Source organism: Carassius auratus, chromosome 3 (assembly GCF_003368295.1).
Source record: "Carassius auratus strain Wakin chromosome 3, ASM336829v1, whole genome shotgun sequence".
Lineage (NCBI taxonomy): Eukaryota > Metazoa > Chordata > Actinopteri > Cypriniformes > Cyprinidae > Carassius > Carassius auratus.
In genome coordinates, this window is record NC_039245.1 from 26,122,788 (window position 1) to 26,147,726 (window position 24,939).

The 24,939-nt window shown below is 39.0% G+C and overlaps 1 protein-coding gene across 4 annotated transcripts in view; it reads left to right on the top strand.

The window, feature by feature from the left end:
- Positions 1-24,939, top strand: part of LOC113052681 (caskin-2-like) — an 84,811-nt gene that overhangs the window by 24,710 nt on the left and 35,162 nt on the right. The window contains exons 4-20 of one of the 4 annotated variants that reach the window (XM_026217094.1): positions 415-512; positions 952-1,097; positions 2,534-2,629; positions 5,432-5,562; positions 7,077-7,185; positions 7,351-7,459; positions 9,080-9,174; positions 10,758-10,875; positions 12,273-12,458; positions 13,308-13,385; positions 13,832-13,965; positions 14,517-14,580; positions 14,817-14,911; positions 15,112-15,222; positions 15,333-15,434; positions 15,522-15,657; positions 16,650-18,284. In XM_026217094.1, coding sequence (XP_026072879.1) covers positions 415-512; positions 952-1,097; positions 2,534-2,629; positions 5,432-5,562; positions 7,077-7,185; positions 7,351-7,459; positions 9,080-9,174; positions 10,758-10,875; positions 12,273-12,458; positions 13,308-13,385; positions 13,832-13,965; positions 14,517-14,580; positions 14,817-14,911; positions 15,112-15,222; positions 15,333-15,434; positions 15,522-15,657; positions 16,650-18,284 — 3,443 coding nt within the window. Of the gene's footprint in view, positions 1-414; positions 513-951; positions 1,098-2,533; positions 2,630-5,431; positions 5,563-7,076; positions 7,186-7,350; positions 7,460-9,079; positions 9,175-10,757; positions 10,876-12,272; positions 12,459-13,307; positions 13,386-13,831; positions 13,966-14,516; positions 14,581-14,816; positions 14,912-15,111; positions 15,223-15,332; positions 15,435-15,518; positions 15,658-16,649; positions 18,285-24,939 lie in introns of all 4 variants that reach the window. The other 3 variants (XM_026217087.1, XM_026217101.1, XM_026217110.1) reach the window with 3 other exon arrangements.

Sequence of the window (24,939 nt, forward strand, 5' to 3'; positions counted from 1 at the left end):
TTGTTGCCTGAGCTTGTACTGAGAAGAATATGTCTCCCCCTTATCGCCCTCAGTTTCTTTTTTTATTCGCCTCATGAAACCTTGTAAATTTCAGACTTTAGTCTCTAATTGTGCCACAGCTTGAGCAACACGAGGCACTTTTACAAGCCTTTGGTTTTTTGGCAATCTCACATGTACTGGGATTTGTATTTTTCCATTCCCTTAATGACCACACATGGCCTCAAGTGGGGAATGATGAAAGTGTAACTGTGTGCTCTGGTATCAAATTAAACTGATAAAAGTTATTGAGTGGCTTCTTTATTTGGCTGTAGCCTGCATCTTTCCCAAAAGTACTGTTATTTAGTTGTCAAAAGTTGCTTTTTCCACCATTCTCTCGTTCTCCTCTTTAAAGTTTTCTGTTTTGCTCCCACTCAGGTTTTCAGTGTTGCATCATGCATCTCTCACGGGGACTACAGAGTTGCTCTCTCTGCTGCTGGAAGCTCAGGCTGTTGTGGACATCAAGGATAGCAATGGTACGAACTGCCTCCTCATTAGCTTCAGCTCTACATTGAGTAAAAATATCAACTGGTTGGGATTTACTTGTATATTAATCCAGGACCTGAAAGAAGACCTCATTCTTTCTTTCTATTTCTGTTTTCTTTATTTCTGCACTCAAAAATGAAAATGATATCATCATTTACTCAACACTGTCAACTGCTTTGAATTAAACTCCTAAGCAATTTCTTAATTTAAATGCATTGGTATTAAGGTAGTAAAGAGGTTGTAAAATAATATGATTTTAAACGTGTTGTCATATACCCAACACAGAGAGTATTTCTTGAAACATAAGATGGCATTAATTTGCATTCTAACTCATGCATTGAAATGGAGCCAATTCTTAAATTGTGTTCAGTCTTGTACAGCGCTTGCATAACTCTGTGTCAAAGATTTAATGAATGTTTTGCTCTGCAGGCATGCGGCCGCTGCATTACGCAGCATGGCAGGGTAAAGCTGACTCAGTGCTCATGCTGCTGAGATCTGGGGCTGCCGTTAACAACGCTTCTCATGACGGGCAGATTCCCCTGCACCTGGCTGCTCAGTACGGACACTATGAGGTGGTGCGTATCTTTCCCAATCGTATATCTGGAGCCTCCTCACCATTGCACATTTTGCATGTTTCCTTAATCAAACACCTGATTCAACTCATCAGCTAAATGTAGAGACTCCAAGACCTGGAATGTGTGTCAGACAAAGGGCACATGCAAAATGTGAACCAGTGCATTAGACCACACTCAGATCTATGGAAGCCCGTTTCTGCCACTCAATGAAAAAAAAGGTTATAACGACTGTTTATCTTACAATTTTGACATTTTTACACAGAATTGTGAGTTATAAAGTCGGAATTGCGAGTTATAAACTAAATTCAGCATTTTTTCTCGTGAAATAAACTCACAATTTTTTTTCTTAACAATTGCTTGTTTATATCAAGTCAAGTCAAGTCTGCTTTATTGTCAATTCTTCCACATGTACAGCACATACATACAGAGAATCAAAATTGTGTTACTCTCAAGACCCCCGGTGCATACAGATAACACTAACAGTAGACCCTAAAAACCTAGATCAAATATAAAATATAAAATACAACTATAAAATAAGGCATGTAAAAAAAAAAAAGGTTAAATAAAGCCGCGCAAGTCACATGGCAGATAGAGTGCAAACCAGTGAAGTGAACAAACAGTGCAGATAAAAAGAAAAAAGATTGTGGTGCAAAAAAAAGCTTATTCAGTTTGATTAAAGTGACAAAGGGCTGAGAGAGCAGTTATTTTGATTAAACTGACTGAAGAGGTAGTTGAATGAGGTAGTGAGCAGTCCAATGCTGCACAAAGTGACTGGTGCAGGTCACCGTATGTTATTGGTGGGGTGGGGGGTGGGGGGGTGGTGTTAGTACCTGGGAATGTGGGATTCGAATTCTGAATTACTTCTTGCAATTCAGATTTTTTTTTCTCGCAATTTTGACTTTTTTCAGCAATTGGGAGATAAAAAGTCACAAATACCTTTTTTATTCTGTGGCAGAAATGGACTTCTATACAGATGCTTCAAAACAGATTGCTGTGAACAAACATGTCACACATGCTCCTGAACAAAGAGCAGAGCAGTTTAGCACTGTGGCTTAAATGGGCCTGTTTGACAATGTTAATGACAATGTTTTATTTTTAAATCATTACACATTTACTCTGTTTATAAATTTGGTTCCAAAGGGCCCCCTGGGGAGACTGGCCAGACCATCCCTGTTTGAGAAAGTGTTGTTGGATACATCCCCTGTGTGAATCATCTGACCTAACCTCTTTGAAATGCAAAGAAATATAATATATGCATTGGAACATTAACAAGTGGCCCCAGATGTGTGTTTATTAGTGATGGATCAGAGATAATCTATTTATCTAGATCTAGATAATCGAATAATTTTCAGTCTCATGTCACACGTATTGACTAACAAGTTGGTATCAAAACATCATTCTTCAGTTCTCTCTTTCTCTCTCTCTCTGTTTATCAGTCTGAGATGTTGTTGCAGCACCAGTCGAACCCGTGCATTCTGAACAAGGCCAAGAAGACTCCTCTGGATCTGGCCTGTGAGTTTGGCCGAGTGAAGGTCAGTGAGCTCATCTCTGTAGGGACTCATCAGTGTTTCAGTACTAGTGTGTTTGTGCTCATTCTTCATGTGAGATGTCATTCATTACACGATTTCATAAATTACATCGGATGTGTGGGTAATTTCACAAAATCTGATAAGAACACGTCCAAAGAGAGATAATAAGAAATTTTGTTTAAAGAAAATGAGACAAAATGATTAATTTGTGGCATTAAAGGCTAAATTCATGTTAAACTCATTCTAATTGTGATTGTCTTTACAGCATTTTGCTGTATTATAGCAAAAACAATAACTTTTTTTCTTTTTAATCAACATAAAGGCAGTGCAAAAACAATTTTTTATAAATATTTTCATGAGTATACATGACTATATTAATCACAAATAATCACATATCAGTACTGAGAAAATCCTCCAGATGAAAATGTAAAAACATGATGAATAAAACATTGAATGAACATTAAAATGGACAGAAGTCAGTTATAGTTTCTTGAATTTGATATAATTGAAGATCTATCACTAGATGATAAAACTAGATGATTTGTTAGTAATTAATTTTACTAAACTTGCTACACTTCACAATTAAAAAAATATAAAACAATATCTTAAACGTTATCAAACACCCAGTATAATCTAAAATGTATAATTTAAATAATTTAATTATAATAAAAAAAAAATGTTCTTTGCTCAAATGAGAATATTTGCGTGGAAATTATACTTGGTTATCATGAAAATAATATTACAATGCATTAAAAAACAAGTTACATGCTGTATGCTACAAAAGTCTCATCTCCCTCTCCTCTGTCCTGACTGTGATTTGTTTTCCCGTCTGTCTTTGTGTGTCATTGATTTACCAGGTGAATAAGAGCTCAGATTTCAGTAGCTGTTTTGTTTTGCGTGTTCTCGCACACACAGGCCCAGTGGTGTGTGATTTCACTGCTGCTGTGTATTTAGGTCTTCTGGAGGTGTGTTTAAAGGCAGTGTGCGTATGTGTGGTATTTAATCAGCTGCTGTATGAAGGTATCAGGGTGCGGCTGAAGCAACTGGATAAAGTCTTTCTTTCTCCTCCTATGTGTGTGCTGACGTGGAAGACATCCACTCAGTACTGTCTGCTCAGGGTGTGCCTCACCAGTGAAGCGGTCTTCAGCATGATCTACTTTAGATTGCTTTCAATAAATGTTTATGATTACAGATAGAAATATGCTATCTTTATTCTTATCGGTCATGTTTACAAATCTACTCAGTGTTTGTAACTTTATAATTACGGTTTTCCACTTTTCTGAACAACAGTTGAGTCACAAACCATGATGTTTTTCCATGTATGCTGGCCGTTTGACTGATTTTCATTCATCTTAGTCATTTGCCTCATTGATTTATAGTGCCCCATTATGCCATTTCCAATTCTGCCTTTCATGCAGTGTGTAATGTAGCTGTTTGTTAATATAAACGATCAGCTAAGTTGTAAAGCAGAAGGTGCACGATAAATAAAGTTATTGTCTCCCACAAAAAGGAAGACAATGACTTCAATATCTAATCCGTGATGGCTAAATGTCGCTGGGTAATACATTTGCATAATTCCCGCCCTCAAACACGTCATTAAACTGACGACTGCTTCTCTAATCGCGGGGAATTCAACGCAGGATTTACAAAACACTTGCTGTTGAAAGACGCTTCAGTATCCTGTTTATTTGGACCAACTGCTCCACTGAATCACAACCTGTAAGTAGGATAAGTAAAAGATGTTTATATTGTCTAAGGAGCGTTCAAAATACAGAAAAATTGAAATAAGCGCTTCGTTTCCAACACGTGTTGTATGCGGTAGACCAATCACAACAGACTGGGCCGTCTGACCAATCAGAGCAGAGCAGGCTCACGGAAAGGAGGGGCTTAGAGAGACTGAATCTTTGAACTGCTTGGAAAGAATAATTTGATAATCACTGGACAATCAGGTGATATTAAATGCATATTTTGAGAAAACTAAAGTGTTTTTTGACCTTGCATATATGTAATCCTGTTGTAGGAGACTCCCAGAACAATATTAGGAACCTTAAAAATGGCATAATAGGGGCACTTTATAAAAAAAACCATTTCTGTCCACCATTAGAAACGCGGTTTGCTTCACTCCACACCATCCCACGGTCCCCAGTACAAGTCTGACGCTCGCTTTCCAAACTCTACTCCTCTTTACTGACTCTACTCCAGTGGACACACACCATGTGGCCCAGATGTTTATTAGTATGACCTCATCCTCACCTGTGAGGCCTCTGAGAGCCAACACTCACCTTCCCAAGAGCCCTCTGTGTGTGTGTGTGTGTGTGTGTGTGTGTGTGTGTGTGTGTGTTTTCATAACTCTCTCGTCTTGCCGCCTTTTCCTTTTCAGTCTCAACGCTTTCATTCAGAAATCTTGCTCTCAGTTCAGTTCAGTATTAAAACTGAACATGGCATTAGCAGAAGCGTTTGTAGCATATGTTCTGATTTGTTTAACCCTTTGTTGCTTGTGCGTTAGGAATGTCTTAGTAATAGAGTTGCCTAATTAAGTAATTGATCAAATGCGATACAATTGGTGCAAAACAGTGTTATTTTAGAAATATTTATACACTGTTACACTATTTACTCATTTTTTGGCTTTTATTTAAATTTTAGTCTAAGTTTTAGTAATTTTGCTGTGCTTTCGTAATGCTTGCTAATTAATTAATTTTTTATTATTTCTACTCTCTGCGATTAATTTTAGCTTAAGTCACTTTAGTACTACACACTTCTCTTTTCTTTAAGTTCCCAATGCCATGATCTCCTTCTCTTTGGTAGGTGGCGCAGCTGTTGTTGAGCAGTAATATGGTTGCGTCTCTGTTAGAGGGCGATCGGAGAGACGGGTCAGACTCAAACTGTAACACTCCTCTTCATCTCGCTGCACGCAACGGACACAAGGACGTCATCCGGTGAGCTCTTGAAACCCTCTTGTGTGTGTAGCACCCCTGTAGGCATCAGTCTCAGCTGTGTCAGGCTGTCCTGTCTCTCCGACGGTTATCTTCTGTTTCACTTTGTGTGTGAGTTTCACAATGCGTTTATGTGATGCTTCTCAACAAACTTGCATCACAACATGCTTGATTAACACTTCACAACACTCTTAGTCAGGGGTAGACCAGTTTGGTCCTAGTCCTGTCCTGCAGAGTTTAGCTCCAACCCTACATAAAAAAAATAGTGTATTGATCCTTTTCTTCAGTAGAAAATGACAGATGCATTGGATATTATTTCATTAAAAGCTAGTCAGGTGACACCTTACCAGAGCTGTAATACTCTCTGAACCATTTCTTTAAATTTGAAGTACTCTTTGACTATAGTTGAGTAGGTTTTTGTGTTTTGAAAAAATGGGGGTTCGAGGCAAGAAAAGACTACCTGTGTCGACTGGTTTATGCTTATGCTTTTATGACCTTACTCCAAAAAAAGAAAATGTGTTGCCGCATTCAAATAATAAATCATATCTGAGTGGATTAAATACTGCTGCGCCTCATCACTCTCATTTTGGTGCTTCACTTCCTGTATCAGATCAAACTCTTTATTATAATATCGTTGAGCTCTGTTCAAAGAGATTGACAGTTTTGACAAAGACTGTGGGAGTGAATCACACAAAACGGGGGTAAAATCACATTCATACCAGAATCAAACAAAATAAATAATACATTATTCAAATGAAGTACAATAGATACAATTTGTACAATTGTGTCATTATAAAATAAATTTTGTATAGAAGCCCATTTCTGCCACATAAGAAAGAAAAATCTTTTGTAAATTGTAATGATGAGATAAAAAGTAAATAATTATGGCATTAAGTCAAACTTTTGTGTTGTCAATATGACGTTTTATGTAATATTTCTGACTTTTTGCCATAAATCATGCTTTGGTTAATACATTTTATAATAGGTAGAATTAGGCTTCCACAGACACAGACATTCTCAATTTGTAGGGTAAAAATTTTGTTAATATTCAAATTAAACATTTTATATAATACAATGGCAGTATATTATATTTAATAGATTTATTAAATAGCATTTTAGATAGGCTTATTTAAATATTGTATCAAAGTAAAGTTAGTGTAGATAATTTTCACACTTGTGCAGTGTGATTCGTTTTTAGTTTGCACAGTAATGACAAGCCTGTGTGTGTGTGTGTGTGTGTGTGTGTTTTACTACGGCTGTCACACTAACAGATCCCATCCTAATGCCTGGCATTTCCAGTGCAGCACTGAAATTCCATCCAGCATTCCATTCCATCAGAGTTTCTCTGATTCCACCTGATGTGTGTGTGTGTGTGTGTGTGTGTGTGTGTGTGTAAATTCCACAAGTCTGTGTGTATTACAGGCCCTTCAGTATGTAAATATAACACAGAACGCTAAAGAGTAGTAGGCTCCTGACGCCAGTCCATTCATTGAGTTTCCATCTCTCTGGGTCTCCAGGCTTCTTCTGAAAGCAGGTATTGACATCAACAGAACCACTAAAGCTGGCACAGCGCTCCATGAGGCTGCCCTCTATGGGAAGACAGAGGTAGTGCGGCTACTCCTGGATGTAAGTTCATCTGTGTTTTGGACTCGACTCTAGTGGTCGCCAACCTTTCTGACACTAAAGTGGCTTTTTACTAATATGTTTATGTCTTTTATCCACACTGACTGTGCTTCTGCTAATGAACAGACAGCATTTATCCAGTCTAATGTTTGTTTCATATGATGGCAGAATGGGATTGATGTCAATATCCGTAACACTTACAATCAAACAGCCCTGGACATCGTCAACCAGTTCACTGCATGCCACGCCAGCAAAGACATTAAGCAGCTCTTACGAGGTGAGATGCAATCTGACATGTATTTTAAGACTGTACTTAAGCTGTCTTGTGAACTGTAGTGTGTGTATTTGTGTCTTACAGTGTGTGTGTGTTCATACTGCATGTATACAGTATATGTGAGTATGTACATGGTGAAGTGTGTTTGTGTGTGTTTGGGAATGACCCTTCTTTGGTTTGTCAGTGGTTATGGGAGACATTTAAGCGAAGTCATTTAGTAAGCAGCCATTTAAACTTAGGATTATATAACCTGCTGCTTTCTCTGGCCAGTTCTGAGTCCATGAAAGAGACAAAAGACATCTCCTGTGTGTGTTTGTGTGCAGATGCATACCATGAATCGGTGGGGCCCTTCTGTGAAACATAAGACAGGGCCCCGCCCACAAGAGCTGATGTCATATGTGAACTATTAACAGTGACAATAATGTTCAATAATGTTCTCCATGCATTCTGTAACATCTGCAGTATTTATTGCCATTTTGTAGGGGTGGATATAAATAAATATTTGAAGTGAATGTCGATATGAGACACTAATTCTGCTTGTGGTGTCTTTGCACTCAGGCAGTAAACAGACAGCTCTTATCACAATGAGCACAGACAGCCCGTCTGCTTTAACCAGCGCCGCTCTGTGTATGTGTGCCACCACGCTTCCCTAAACCTCTGACAGACTCATAGAGTTAATTATTGATTCATTGAGCCTGCTGTGTGTCCGTGTGTCAGCACATTCCTTTCACTGGAATAAAATCACAGAAATTACACGCTGGAGAGTTTCAGATGGCACGACCTTACTAAACTATTTTTAGGAATATTAAGTTATACATTTTTTTGCATTTGCATGCTTATAATAATTTTGTTAAACAAATTTTCATAAAAAATATAATGGGGAAAAGTACTTGAAATTCTTTTAAGAAAATCAAGCACTATACATTACAGTAAAAGTTAAATAATTTAAAGCTGCAGTAGGTAACTTTTGTAAAAAAAATTTTTTTTTTACATATTTGTTAAACCTGTCTTTATGTCCTGACAGTAGAATATGAGACAGATAATCTGTGGAAAAAAAATTAAAAATCAAGCTCCTCTGGCTCCTCCCAGTGTCCTATTACCATTTGCAGAAACTCCATTGCTCCCGGTAAAAAATAACCAATCAGAGCTGCGGTCCGTAACTATTTTTCTGTTCAAAATTTACAAAATGTATATAATAAGCGAGTACACCATGAATCCATTTTCCAAACCGTGTTTTTAGCTTGTCCTGAATCACTAGGGTGCACCTATAATAAGTGTTTATATTCGGACTATTTTAGATTGCTTCGGGGGTACCGCGGCGGAGTAACCCAGTACCTTTGTGATTCTTCATAGACATAAACAGAGAGAAGTAGTTCCGGCTACGATGTTCTTCCGCAAGACGCAAGCAGTTCTGTTTATTAACCGCTAGAGCGTCAAAAGTTACCGACCGCAGCTTTAATATTATAATAGTGTTTTTTTTATATTTTTGAGCTGGACAGTTTCATGAGTTTTAACAATGTATTGTAATGTACAGTTTATGGTATCTCTCTGAACTGTGAATTTCTGGTGTTTTGATTCAACAGATATATGTGTGTGTGTGTGTGTGTGTGTGTGTGTTCTCAGAAGCTACAGGAGTTCTTCAGGTCAGAGCTCTGAAAGACTTCTGGAATCTTCACGACCCCACGGCCCTCACCATACGCGCCGGTGACGTCATCACGGTGCGACTGCTTACATGACTCATTAAACCTCTTCACAGTCAACTTTCTCTTAAAGGGCTCATATGATGTTGCCAAAAAGAACATTATTTGGTGTAATGGAATGTGTTTATGCAGTTTAAGGTTTAAGAAACACATTACTTTCCATATAATGTACACTATTTTGCTCCTCTATGCCCCGCTTTTCTGAAATGTGTTGATTTTTATGAAGCTCATCGGTCTGAAAAGCAAGGTGTGCTCTGATTGGCCAGCTATCCAGTGCATTGTGATTGGCCGAATTCCTCAAGCGTGTGACAGAAATATTACGACCCTTACCGTACTGTGATGCCGTCTTTTGGCGTGACGAGACAAAACAAGGAATACCAGTTGCATCCATAATTACTGATTATAATGACTTATACTGTCTTTTTACGCATTGCGTAAACATAAAACCATGTCTGCATTTGTGATTGCAGAAATGACAAACAAAAAGTGTACTTTACTCTGCTTAAAACTCGTGTTTGAATCATCACTGGAAAATTCTTTAAATATAAAAACGTACTTACAGACTGTGAGTCAAAAGAGCCAGACTGTCCTTGCAAAGTTGGAATTGCACTGGAACAGACACCAGGATTGTAGGCTTCTCCTTCAGGAAAATGGTCCTCGTCATCCGTAAAATGCACCTCTGAATAGTTGGGTTGAACTGTTCTGGAACAGTGTTGAAATACAACTTAACCACTGAATTCTTGTCGTGTCCTCTTTTGGAAGACCAAAGTAGTTTTGCTTTCACAACAAAACACACAGCGTCTCCACGACATGGCTTTCTCTTCCAACAAAGAGAATAAAAGTTACGCCTTCTTTCTTTGCATGAACATTTGGGTGACGTTATGCAAATCTTCCCACATAGTGACATAGACAAGCCGTTTTAGGAGGGTGTGGACAAGTCTTAACTTTTATAAAGAATATCTATTTAGATCTGAAACTTTAGTCTTTGCAACTTTACAGATCTTCTTTATGCAACAAGAGCTTGTAACACTCCAAAGAGAAAGGGAAAATTGAAATCGCATCATATGACCCCTTAAAGCACTTTACCAAAGCCCTGAGTACCTAGCAAGTATATTCAACTAATGGTTCAGAAGCAGTTTCACTTTAACCAAGGCCAGCTTTTTCTCTTTTTCTCCTTCAACGAGTTCTTTGTTTATCGCCTTGTAGGCCGCTAAAGATAAACTCACAATTGTTTATTTGTGAACTCAATCCAAAATACATTTTCATGCAGCATTCTTTCAAAGGAAGTTGTAGGGAGAGTACGAGTACAGTGCAAGGGTCGTTTACTGGTGGGTTTAGAGATTTATTTCATCAACTGAATGTTCTCGCTGCTGTTTTGTTGTTGGGCCTGAAGCTATTATATGCTTTATGTGTTGTTTGCTTAGGGTGGGCGGCTGGGGTTATGTTATATAACTTTCAAAAGCTTTCAGATCATGGATTGTCTCTGAATTCCTGACCTCCTCCTCTGTTTTGACTGATTGTCAAGGACGTGAAAAACGGGTTGGGTTTGTAGCAGTTTGGGTGAGATCACTGTGACGTCAATGCTGTGTTGTGATTGGCAGGTGATAGAGCAGCATGTGGATGGACGCTGGAAGGGCCACATTCATGACACCCAGAGGGGAATGGACCGAATCGGCTACTTCCCTCCCTCCATAGTTGAGGTCATCAACCGACGCTCAGGTACAATAATAACCTGAATTTTAGTAGGGGTGTAATGATTAATCGATATTGATCGATACGATATTTTGCCACAAGTAAAATATCTAAATCTGTAGTATAAAGTAAAGGCACCATTCTGAACTGTCCACATTTTCACATAATGTCCGTCTATGCATTATTGCCAATGTGTGTATTCTCGCTCAAACTCATGTATCTGGACTTGAGATAAGGACTGCCCCTGCCCGAATGCACAAGGTGAAGTATAAATGATGCTCGGGATTGTTGGCGTAACATAAGTTTCAGCGCACACGTCTAAGCGCAAGCTGGCACACAGAGAGCCACGTCTAGACCATGCAAATCCTAAATCTTTTGCTTTTTTGTGCATGTATAAATAAATACAGACAAAATTCAATCAAAATGCACGTTTTGACGAATATCCTAGTAAACACATTCGGTTAGACATATGTCTTAACTTAAACAGCTGAGAAAGAAAAGGCATGTGTATCAGTATATTAAATCCGTGCTTTGTTCTTAAAGTGAAAGCAAAATAATAATACATAATGCTGTCAAAGAAAAATACAAGTGCTCACTGCTCCTGACTAAATAAGCGTTGTAACATCAAAAATGATTAATCTATATTTAATTTATACAGTGAAGACTGTGCAGTTATTTTACATGGGATTAGCCTTACATTTCTGTAGCATACCTGGAAATTTATTTTAGACTGAGCTGAAAAACCTGAAAAGCACTGTTTATTGAACGTATGTCTTTGTTGTATTTTATTTATTTTCTGCTATTGCTTGTAATTTGGTTTCTGTAGAAAAGATTTTTAGCACTGAGCCCATAGTAGCAGCCAGAATAGTTTTCAATAGTTTATTTTCTTTATTATAAAAAAAAGGTGTAGGCCTATTTTTTTGTTGTGAATGTCCTAACTGAGGAACAGAATGTAAAAATCTCAGATAAATGTTCTTGTTATATATTTTGGTTGCATTTGTGAGTTAATAAGATTGAATATGGTTGTTTAAAATAGATATATAAAATCTAAATATCGATATATATCGATCGATATACCCCTGTATCGGATCGAATTGTATATTTTTTTGAGGTATCGAAAAATATTGTATCGCTGGGTATGAGCATTGATATCGATATCGTGACGAACCATATAATTTACACCCCTAAATTTTAACAGGTTGACCAAATTTTTGAAGCTTCACAGGCTTTATATTTTTTTGTTTGATTGATTACAGCTATTAATAACATTGTTTCCTTTATTGTATCAGTAACATTCTGACAAATATAACCTGGATGTGTCGATTTCTTCCATTCCACTGCTTCCCATGTAATAAATGTCCATCTCTAACCTCCATCCGCTTGCATTAACCCTCTGCTCCTGTCATGTGTGTGTTGTCCTGTAGGGGGCACCCTGTCACGACACGCCTCTCTGCCCACCCATAAGCAGCAACTGCCCTCCAGGTCCGCCCTCAGTCCCAGCTTGAATCTGAGCGGGGGCGGGACCTCTCAAACTGACGACTCCTACACTCTGTACAACACTAACCCACACCTGGTCCTCCCCCACGCCAACGGTCTGAGCACCAACCCAGGTATACGCACTCGTGCCCCCCTCTAAGAGTGCTTTCTCATCCATTTCTACCTGGTATTAAGATGTTTTCAGTAGTCCAATCACAAATGAGACTCTTGTATTTAAAATGCCTTTCAAATGCATCTCCTTTGAACTCATCGGTTTATATTTTCAAGACACTCTTATTTCGTTACACTCTGCATCACTTTTGCGGATGCACTGAATGCATTTTATGAATACTTTTGACTAAATGATCTTATGTTTCAAGTAACTTGGAAAGGAATCAAATGGAAAGGCTAAAGAAAGCAGATGAGATTTCAGCTGTGGTCTGTTCATTTTGGTATAATGCAGCAGAGTTTGAATCGTTGTTTTGGGGCATTTTCTTACAACATCCTACAGTGTTAGGTCAGTAGGATATTTAAATGCATTCAACATCAGAAATCAGTTGGTCTGAAATCACTTTTCTGAACTCTCTAGCACACCTGTGAATGAGTACATGGGTATCCTCGCTACACATGATCTAGTACATCACACAATGGGTATGAATGCAATAGGTATGCTCATAATACTATAAGCTTACCACTGTTTAATCAAGACTAATCTGTAATGATTTAGATCACAAAAAATATAACATTTTGCTTATACAAATGGTTTATATATTAAATAACCATGTGGTATTGCGGTTTTTAAATAAGTACACTTTATGGATGTAAACCAAAAGATTCATCTTTATATCATTAGTTATCGACAGTCATTGGCACCATGCAGTGGCACACACTCATCAGAAGCCCCTGATTTGGGATTCACACACCCTTATTTCCCGCCCACAAGACTGAGGATAAGTGGCCCAAAAAGTGTTTGTGTCCGCTAGGTGGGCCTCCCAGCAGTCTGTCCCAGCACATGATCCCCAGTTTGGAGGACGTGTGGGTTTTGCGGAACTCCTGCGCTGGTAAGAACCGCTGCACTCCCCTCCTCTGAAACGCTCCTCCCCTGCGCCCCCTACTGGCTGTCACCCCCTCCCTGCTGCAGACAGACCCTCTGATTGGCTGGTCTATCAGAACGCCACACAGACAAAGTTGGTGTTTGCTCTAGATGTTAACCCCCTGTTAGCGTACAGCGAACCCTCTCACTCCTGTAGCAGAACGTACTGTAGGTTGTGTGCTGTCTTCTGTAAACCCCATCACCACATGCCTGTGGCTTTGCCCTGCTACCCCCATCCCATCCTGCCTGCTGCTTAAGGAGAAATCCAGCCCCTTGGCACAGAGGGTACAGTGTCCTCACAGCTGTGGGGTGGCACTCTGGCATGGCAGTGCAGACGGCTGCTGTGATGGCATAATCGGGGTCACATTATGATTGCAGTCACTCTCTGGTCTAATGGCTCTGTCTCTCTTGCAGCTGGGGACAGGAACAGTGTGGGCAGCACTGGCAGTGTTGGCAGCACCCGCAGTGCAGGCAGTGGCCAGAGCACAGAAAGCAACAGTGCCCCCAATGGACTGCATCAAAACAACACCAGCCCCGACACCAGCAAGGTAACAATTCACTCAAAGAGTGCTCTGTTCAGTCACAAGGATGATGCTTTGAAAGAAACACGACTTTCAGAGTTCCTATTAAAAAATGACAGTGAAAAATTGGATTTCTAGGTCAGTCTCAGTAGTTTAACAGGTGCTTCATTTGGATAAAGAGAAATTAAATTGAAATGAAATTTTTAAGACCATTATGGTGATCATCTTGCAGTGTAATGTTGCTATTTTAGCGGGTAAAATGTTTTGTTTGGTGTATAAATAATCTGTGTTTTAAGACATAATTTGTACACTAATAATGTTTGAATTGATTCTAAGGATTCATACCTGATATGTAGAAGAAATGTTGGTACATAACAGCTCCAAAAATACATGCAGGTTGTTAAATTCCCACTTTGCAATGTTTAGAAGTCTACAAATCTTCATCAGACCTTAATGGACCTGTGGTGCCTGACGTTTTAGTTGAACGATTTTAGCTTCAGCCATACATTTGTTGTTCCAATGGTAACTTAAGTTTTATTGCTAAGGTTTCTTTTGACATCTCATCTTATTTTATACAGGCATCACCTTCGGTTGTGGATTTCCTGCAGCCGGATGATAACAAACATCCAGACACACCCACAGGTAATGTGTGCATCTGTGTGCAGCTTACAGAGATAGTATTTGGACACGTAAAATAAATGAACATTACTGCATTAGATAAAATATCAAACTATATCAAAGTTCCTCTGATAGGACATCTGTGTGAGGATAACTTCAACTTAAAAAACGGAAAAACACCAGCTGATTCAAAGACACTGAAAATACCATCAAGTGAATATTTGTGCATATATAACATGCGTATAAATGTTGTTTTGAAGGAGTTCCTCACAGACCTGTGCTGCCCACACAGAGGCCAGGAGAGCAGGGTTTCTCTCAACAGTTTGTGCATCCTCAACAGCTGCTGGAGGGCAAGGTCAGGAAACATTATTACAGCTATGACTAAGATAGACCTGATAATATTTTGATATGGCCTATTCATTTTGTATTGTAAAAATATAAATCTGTTTTGTAAAATTCAGTAAAATTCAGATTCTGTCATAAAGTACCTTACTATTAAAATATCCTGGATTCTCTCTGCTACCGGTCATGTCTCATGTCTTTTATCATTGTCAGGATGCTGAGGCCATCTATCAGTGGCTGAGTGAGTTTCAGTTGGAGCAGTACACTGTAAATTTCCTCAACGCTGGCTATGATGTACCTACCATCAGCAGAATGACTCCAGAGGTACGTTCAGAGAACCAATGTTTGGTTGCTTTGAAGAGAAGTGCCTCTCATTCTTGTTGCTCCAGATAAAAGTTGATGTAGGTAAATTTTTTGTGTACCATTTTTTTCAGGATCTCACAGCTATTGGTGTGACTAAACCAGGTCACCGTAAGAAAATTTCTCTGGAGATTGGAAACCTCAGCATTCCAGAATGGCTCCCAGAGTACACACCAGTAAGTCACTATACCTTATATTATGCATATACTTGTATCTATGGTGTTATCTTCGGTTCACTCACAGTTAAACTTGTCTCTTAGCAGGATCTTGGGGAGTGGCTGAGCGCCATAGGTATGCCTCAGTATCATAAGAAACTCTCTGAGAATGGCTATGACTCCATAAATATTGTCCGAGATCTCACATGGGAAGACTTACAGGAGATTGGCATCATCAAACTAGGTGAGTTTAACCTAAACATGGAATTAAACTACATTGTGGTGGTTGTAGTTTATACACTGAACAAAATTATAAACCCAACACTTTTGTTTCTGCCATAATTTTTCATGAGCTGAACTCAAAGATCTAACACTTTTTCTATGTACACAAAAGGCCTATTTCTCTCAAATATTGTTCACAAATCTGTGTTAGTGAGCACTTCTCCTAAGCCAAGATAATCCATCCACCTCCACAAGTGTGGCATATCAAGATGCTGATCAGACTCGATCTAGGAAAACCCAACACATGGTGAAATTTTACCTTTTTTTGTCCATAGCTTGAAGTTGGCTGATTGCCATGATTTTGTTTAAAGAGACTGCTTTCACTTCTACTTAATGATCGCTGTCTGTCAGGAGCACTATACTGCATCATTACACAAACAGACTAACGTTACTCTGAAGAGGACAGTTTTCTGTTGTTTATCATGATGTGCATAGTCTCTGAACTTTTGATCACCCCTCGTTTGTTTGGATAGCGTGAATAGCGTACCTTGTAGTTAAAAAGAGCGAGCGCAGTGCATCTGTGCAAATAACAGACGGTCATCTGACTCCTCCTCTTTAGTAACATCATCATCCGATCCTTCATTTCTTGATGTGAAATAACATTATAACATTTTTTTGGGCACTGACATTACCACGATTGAGTAGACGGAGACAAGTAAGATCGGCTAAAAATTGAGCAGCTTCAGACTGCGTTTTTTTTTTTTTTTCTGGTGGGACTGGTGGGAAATTTTCATTGATACAACATTATTATATAATTCATGTGATTTATCACCAACTGTGTGTATATATGTATATACACACACACACACACACACACACACACACACACACATATATATATACACACACATACATACATACAGTGAAGTTTATCCTGTGTTAAATTAATGTGTGGCATATTCATTATAAATTCAATTTGTGTTAAGTTGGTGAATGTGTGTGTGTCTCTGACAGGCCATCAGAAGAAAATAATGCTTGCAGTGAAGAAATTGTGTGATATTCACAAGGCTCTTCTGCAGGCGCAATCTGGGCAGGGCACACTGCGGCGCAAAACCCCCGCAGCCCTGGACCTGGTCACTATTGAGCCGCCTCCCGAGAGCGGCGACCTCCCCTCACCCCACACGCCCAGGATGATGACTTTCCAGGACAGCGAGCTGAGCACTGAGCTCCAGAGTGCCATGTCCTCCCACTACAGTGGCTGTCAGGAAGGGCTGGCCATCAAGAATGCAGTAGGAATGTCTTCCAGTCAGGAGAGCATTGACACACGTTCTCGAGGCTCGGGACGTTCTCAGGAGCCCCCCAGCACCTCATCCTCCACTTCCGCTGCGACCCCAGATAGCCGCTCCCGAGAGAGTTTAACGAGCCCAGACAGCAGTCCTGCTAAAGAGCGAAACATCCCAGAAGGCCGTGACCAGGTCCCACATCCTACGCTTCCCCAGCAGCTGCCATTCAGTGCATCCGCAGGCTTTACATACCCCACGGTGCCTGCCAAACCGAAACTGAGCTCTGCTCTTTCTCCACAAGGCTCTCCTGCTCACAAAACCCTTAATTATCTACGTTCACAGTATAACAGTGCCACGCTTGACCGTCACTCTCCTAACGTGGCTAAGAAGCGCACACAGAGTCTGTCCCGGTATGCTTTGTCGGATGGTGAACCAGATGAAGAGGATGATGAAGCAGCTCAGCTAGCCAGTATGCCTTCTTATGCCACACTGAGCCGCAAGCCTACCCGTGGCCAGCAGGCACGTCTTCGGTCTACCTCCGAGCAGTCCGTCAGCCGAAGCCACTCTTTTGCCATTAGGAGTCGACGTAAAGGGCCTCCTCCACCACCACCCAAACGCCTTAGCTCCGTCAGCAGCAGTAGCACTAGTGCTGAAACTGTCTCTGACACTCCAGCATCACCTTCTGGAGCAGCTGAGAATAGCCGATCCGGGATTGTAAAGAGTATAGCAGCTGCATTAGAAACAGTCCTACCTCAGTCCAGTCCTACGCGCCTTCCGGAAACCTCTGCAGCTGTTACCAACGAAGGGTCCAGACGCAGACCTCTGAGTCAGAGTGCATCCAGCCCAGTATCCTCCAATGCAGATACCGGTAGAGCGACAAAGTCTGACTCAGAAGAAGAGGATGCAACAAAGGATTCAGGCCTGGAGAGCTCATCCTCGCCTCAGAACAGCTCTAGTGAGTGCATCCCTTTTGCAGAGGAAGGCAACCTCACAATCAAACAGAGGCCCAAAGTTGGCGGGCCTCTTAAGTCAGAGACCACTTCCGAGTTGCCAGAGAAAGACAAACCAGTCCAAACTCCTGAAGTTCCAGAGTTCAACCTTAAAGAATCGGACACAGTGAAGAGACGACAAAAGCCAAAAGAGAAAGAGCAGCCAAACCTAGCGTCCGACAGCAGTGCAGATGGCACATCAGTTTTAGAGACTCAGGGCACGGTGAAGCTCCGCATCAGTGAAACGGATATGAGTCTGCCATGTGTGGAGCTTCCAACCAAACCAGTGAAAGCACCTCCACCTCTTGCTCCCAAACCTCCCAGTCCCCTAAATCCAACACGGCATGCCTCTAAACCAGATCCTGCTCCTATAACAGGTACAGCCTGTCAGCTTTGTTTTTTATGTTTGACAAATACTGCTCTGATTTATAAATGGTATAATTAGGGCCCGAGCACCGATGGTGTGAGGACCCTCTTGGAATTGCTCCGTTTATTATTATTATTATTATTATTATTATTATTATTATTAGGGCTCAAGCCCAATGGGCGAGAGGCCTATTGTTTTCCTTAGGATTATTTTTTATTATTATTATTATTATTATTATTATTATTATTATTTTTTTCCAACGTCTCGGGGGCTTTTGGGGCCCTTAACGTGCTTAAAAAGTCTTGAAAATTGGCACACAGATTGGAACCTGCGGCCATTAGGGCCGGGCAGAGACTGATACACGGGCGTGGCACAGGGGCTCTACAGCGCCCCCTGGAATATGGAGGGCCATATATCATACATTCTTGCTCGTAGACGTATGAAACTCGGTACACATATAGAACTCATCAATACAAACAACTTTTGTATTGCATATCATGGGCTCCGCCCAACAGGAAGTTGGCTATTTAGGGTTTAGTATTCAAATTTTTCGTCAAAGTTGTGGGGGCTTTTGGGGTCCTTAACATACTCAAAAACTCTTGAAAATTTGCGCACACTTTGGAATCTGTGGCCTTTAGGAGCCTGCAGAGGCTGAGACCTGGGCGTGGCACAGGGGCTCTACGGCGCCCCCTGGATCACAGTTATAAATGTTGATGTATAGCTCACACATACTTGCACATATTCATATGAAACTCAGTACACATATAGATCTCATCGTGCCGAACAACTTTCGTATTGCATGTCATAGGCTCCACCCAACAGGAAGTCAGCTATTTAGAGTTATGTAAAAAGCGCATGCTCTGGAATTTGAAATACTTGTCATAGGTTTTTTTCTCGATTGCCGCCAAACTCGGTCAACATGATCTCAAGACACTGGGGATGAAAAATTGCCAGGGGATTTTTGATATCTCGAACGGTTTGCTCGTGGCGAGGCGTTGAAATTATGGCGAGAAATTAGAAACAGGAAGTGTCTAATACCATCCACATACATTTCCTGATTTTAATCAAACTTCATCAGATTATTCGTTGTATGATGTCGATCGCATATATGTGACTATTAGGAGTCAAAGTTATAGCGCCACCAACTGGCAGAAGGAAGTGTGTCATTTTCAAAATGATTTGAATTCAGCATCTTATTATTACTCGATTTGCTTCAAACTTCATCAGAATAATGTTAAAACACAGCCGATATAAATCTGCAAGGGGGATATTGATATCTAAAAAATTGTTGGCGTGGCAACATGTCAAACTGGAATACTTCTCAGGTGATTTTGAGGCAAATAACATACTTAGAATTTCACAAAACTCTGAACACACATCAGTATTTCTGATAGGAACTTAAATTGTGAATGGATTTTGGATAGCTTGAATGGTTTTGCCGTGGTGATTTTTTTAAATGACCTTACAAAGGGAATCATTATTGTATTTTTAAATTGCAGCTTCCAAACACGTCAAAGAATTTTTTCATACAGATGAAAAAGTCATTCTGAGGAAATATGCATAGTTTCACGACTTTACAACACTGTATGGATAACAGAAAATTAAAAAAAACTGTCAGACATCTCATCTCACTCTGTCCCTCTGTTTGAGTGTGTGTGCTTAGACTTCCATTGTCTGAGAGAAATTGCGCCCCTACAGGTTCAGTTACCGGACTTTTACTTTCACTTTTAAATCGGTTAAAAATACAAACAAATACTTAGATTTAATTCACACTGACAAGCTAAACCAACATATCTGATTATTACCGGTTCAGGGCTCATGGATAAATAATTTCTGGCCAGAGATACGTGAGAAATAGGAGAGATGAATCACCGCTGTGACCACGAGCGTCTGGAGTAAAGAGCTCAGAGAAAACGAATTTATTCCTGTTTTAAAGCTTTTAAAAATAAATTATTACAGCGATATCACACAATCAACCAATTAGAACACACCAAGAGCTAAATTAAGATGTTTTTGAACTGTTTGTGTGAAAATGAAATATTTGCAGCTGCCTATCTGAAATCACCGCCTCCGATCAGCGCGTACAGTGTCCAGCTCAAAACAAACGAATTTATTCTTGTTTAAGAGCTTTTTTAAATAAAATATTACCACAAATGCACACAATAAACCCATTGTAACACAACAAGAGCTAAATGCAGGTGTTTGTGACCTGTTTAAGTGTGCAAGACTATTTGAAAGCGCGACTGGCAGAATAACATATATCTCGAGCTGCAGGATTCTGCCTTTCGTCGTACGAACGAACACATCACGGACAAGATTATTTCAAAACACATAATAGCTTGGCGAATATAAACGAAAACAGCCACGTGAACATAAACTGGATCTACTGGATTTGAATATTAAAGTGACCACATTTACCACTTGCTTCTGTCTTCAATTTTAATCTATATAAAAAAGGAAACTCATTCGACTTGGCTGCTTTTTTAATGTGTGCGTATTTATTTATTTATCTTTTTATACATTTTGTATAATTTCATAGTTTGTGTATTACAATTATAAAAACAAAAATAAAATTAGCCACTCACATAGAAATAGCTTAGGCCTTAACCTTTTTCTGACAGTTTTAGGGATTTTTAAAAATCCTAAAAAAAACTTATTTGTGCTGCAAATAATAATTTCAAACTCATTTGATACTGACCTATGACATCCTGTGACATTATATTTATTTTAATTTACATAATCTCATGGATGTAACAGTAAATCTGTTCAGCTCACAGATCAATACTAAGCTGTAATGCAAGCAGAACTTTCACAAATGCTTATGAGTCATTTAAGGATTTGATAACACTGTAAAATAATGTCTAATTTGTTAACATTAGCAAATTCATTGATAACACTTTATAATAACTGCACTCATTAGTAAATAGTCAGTTCATGCTTTATAAAGCCTTGTCCCAATATTAATAGTCAGTAGTAAGCAGTTTATAAATACAGCTATAAATAGCTTGTCCTTGGTTTATAAGCACATTTATTAAAAAGGAGAGTAAGTTATCTTCCTATGAAAAATAAAAGATAAAAATAAACAAACAACAACACAGATTGATACAGAACTCAGAAATTTTATTGTGGATTTATGATAAAGCCTGCAAATGAATTCATACTCCTACTCATACTACTCCATACTCCTTTTTCAACATTATGCCTATATACTGAGATGTTAAATTGTGAATGGGTTTAGGATAGCTTAAATGGTGTTGCCATAGAGATTTATTAAAGTAACATAAACAAATACAATAGTTATTTTACTATATCTTTACAATTTTTCATTCTAAATCTTCATAATTTTTTATATAAGTAGAAGTCCTCGTTTGAAGGAAGCACAGTAAGTTTCATAGCTTTATCACTTTCAAGAGCCAGCATAAAATTTAAACTATCATAACTTATAAATCAAGCTTGCAATTCTTAGTACCTATAATGGCCACCAGAGGGAGCTATAGGATTACTTTTAAATAATTATTGTAGAAACGAGTATGATTTAAATCATTTATAGAAATCTTTCAAAAAAAAATGAATTGTATATATTTTACTGATAAAATGACCCTCACTTAATTAGAATAACAAGCTGAAGTATTGTGAACTGTATATTAAGAATAATTCTTTATAGGCTTTATGGACAGATACGTTTTGAGTGACTCTTGAAGGGTCAGCACCACATCCTCTTTTACCACTGTTTAAAGAATTAATCTTACAGAATAGGTGTGAATGAATTTTGGATAGCTTGAATGGTTTTGCCGTGATGTTTTTTGAAATAATAGTAAAAAAGGAACCAGTAAATGTCTTTTTATTTTTTTAAAGTGCAGCTTCTAAACACTTTAAAAAAAAAAAAATGTACACATAGAAGACAAGTCATTCTGAGGCATATTTCCTCAGAATGACTGGTCTCATGACCATAGTTTCATGACTATACAACACTATATGGATGATAGAAAATTAAAAAAAAACTATCATACATCTGATGTCACTCAGTCCCACTGTCACTGTGGGTAATGTGTGTGTGTGTGTGTGTGTGTGTGTGTGTGTGTGTGTGTGTTAAGTGAATTAGGTGTGAAACTATCAGGGTGCATTTAGTCTCCAGCGCCAACATTTTACAGAACTGCCACTTTCCTGGAGTCTCCAGAATTACTCGGTGTCGGACTCTGAGAGACTTAAGATTCCAAAAAATGATTTAATTAGAATACCATGAAGTATTGTGAAATACTATATATTAAGTCTTTATATATAGGCTTTATGCACAGATTAGAGTGACTCGTGAAGGACCAGCACCACCTCCTCTTGTTCGATGGTTTAAGGAATATATCTTCCAGAATCCAGGATTAAGATTTAGGAGCTCATTTTTATTCCACCTCCTTTTCTGAAAAGTCTGTCTTGCAGAATTGACTAAAAATTAATCTTCACATTAATTACTAATTATTTTGCAATTCTTTTTGTCAGTTCTTCTTGACCTGCTTTTTTCTTCTTCTTTTCTGACCTCATGACCCAGTCAGTATTTTTTGTACAATGGTCAAGTCTTAACTTATCCATTTCTGTATTGCATTTGTGTTTGATATTTCTCATGGGTATTTCATAATTTTCGACCTTACAGTTTGAGTTAAAAGTCTATTTTAGCGCATTTCATCTGTAAAAGAAAACATGCCTAATAATTCTGCACACATGAATATAAGGAGTTTTTCTCTTCCAGCTTTCCTGGACTATTGTATAGCACTCATAAATGATTAAATAAAAAATAATGGTAGTTATTAAGATTGATATGGTTTGGAATTGGTAAAATGTACTTGGAAAAAAATCACAATAAAACAATGTTTTCATGTTTAAGTTTGGAATATTAACTGACATGAATGAATGCTATATAAATATTGTTCATGTTAACATAATGTTTATAAATGAAATCTTATTGTACAGTGTTACTAATATATATATTGTTCTGTGAATGTGATTTTAAAGTCTAGATGATTCGGATTAACCCTTTAACTGCCGTATCCTTTAAAACCTCACTGCCAGAGGGATATTGTGAATGCATGTGCCCGCTGGGCACAGTTTACCTGATGCCACCGGGGTGGCGATGGCATTGGTGGCTTGAGCCCGCCATCGCTGCTTGCAGCTATATTTAGGGCTCAAGCCCAAAGGGCGAGAGGCCTATTGTTTTCCTTAGGATTATTTTTTATTATTATTATTATTATTATTATTATTATTATTTTTTTCCAACGTCTCGGGGGCTTTTGGGGCCCTTAACGTGCTTAAAAAGTCTTGAAAATTGGCACACAGATTGGAACCTGCGGCCATTAGGGCCGGGCAGAGACTGATACACGGGCGTGGCACAGGGGCTCTACAGCGCCCCCTGGAATATGGAGGGCCATATATCATACATTCTTGCTCGTAGACGTATGAAACTCGGTACACATATAAATCTCATCAATCCAAACAACTTTCGTATTGCATATCATAGGCTCCGCCCAACAGGAAGTTGGCTATTTAGGGTTTAGTATTCAAATTTTTCGTCAAAGTTGTGGGGGCTTATAGGGTCCTTAACATACTCAAAAACTCTTGAAAATTTGCGCACACTTTGGAATTGGTGGCCTTTAGGAGCCTGCAGAGGCTGGGACCCGGGCGTGGCACAGGGGCTCTACGGCGCCCCCTGGAACACAGTCAGAAATATTGATGTATAGCTCACACATACTTGCACATATTCATATGAAACTCAGTACACATATAGATCTCATCGTGCCGAACAACTTTCGTATTGCATGTCATAGGCTCCACCCAACAGGAAGTCAGCTATTTAGAGTTATGTAAAAAGCGCATGCTCTGGAATTTGAAATACTTGTCATAGGTTTTTTTCTCGATTGCCGCCAAACTCGGTCAACATGATCTCAAGACACTGGGGATGAAAAATTGCCAGGGGATTTTTGATATCTCGAATGGTTTGCTCGTGGCGAGGCGTTGAAATTATGGCGAGAAATTAGAAACAGGAAGTGTCTAATACCATCCACATACATTTCCTGATTTTAATCAAACTTCATCAGATTATTCGTTGTATGATGTCGATCGCATATATGTGACTATTAGGAGTCAAAGTTATAGCGCCACCAACTGGCAGAAGGAAGTGTGTCATTTTCAAAATGATTTGAATTCAGCATCTTATTATTACTCGATTTGCTTCAAACTTCATCAGAATAATGTTAAAACACAGCTGATATAAATCTGCAAGGGGGATATTGATATCTAAAAAATTGTTGCCGTGGCAACATGTCAAACTGGAATACTTCTCAGGTGATTTTGAGGCATATAACATGCTTAGAATTTCATCAAACTCAGAACACATATCAGTATTAGTGACAGCTAGACACTGGCAAAAGTTCATAAGAGGGCGTGGAAGAGGCACTTTATAGCGCCACCTTTTGTCAAAAGTGGGGGGGTTAGTTTTAGCTACAGACACCAAACTCAGTACAAAAATTGTTCTTTTCAAGATGGACAACTTTCTAATTCACAGTCATCAGCTACGACCAACAGGAAGTCGGCTATTTTGATTTGAATGTGGATTATTTTTTACATTTAGCCGTGAATTAATGCATACTGCTCAGAGGAGAGTAACACTATACACACCAAAC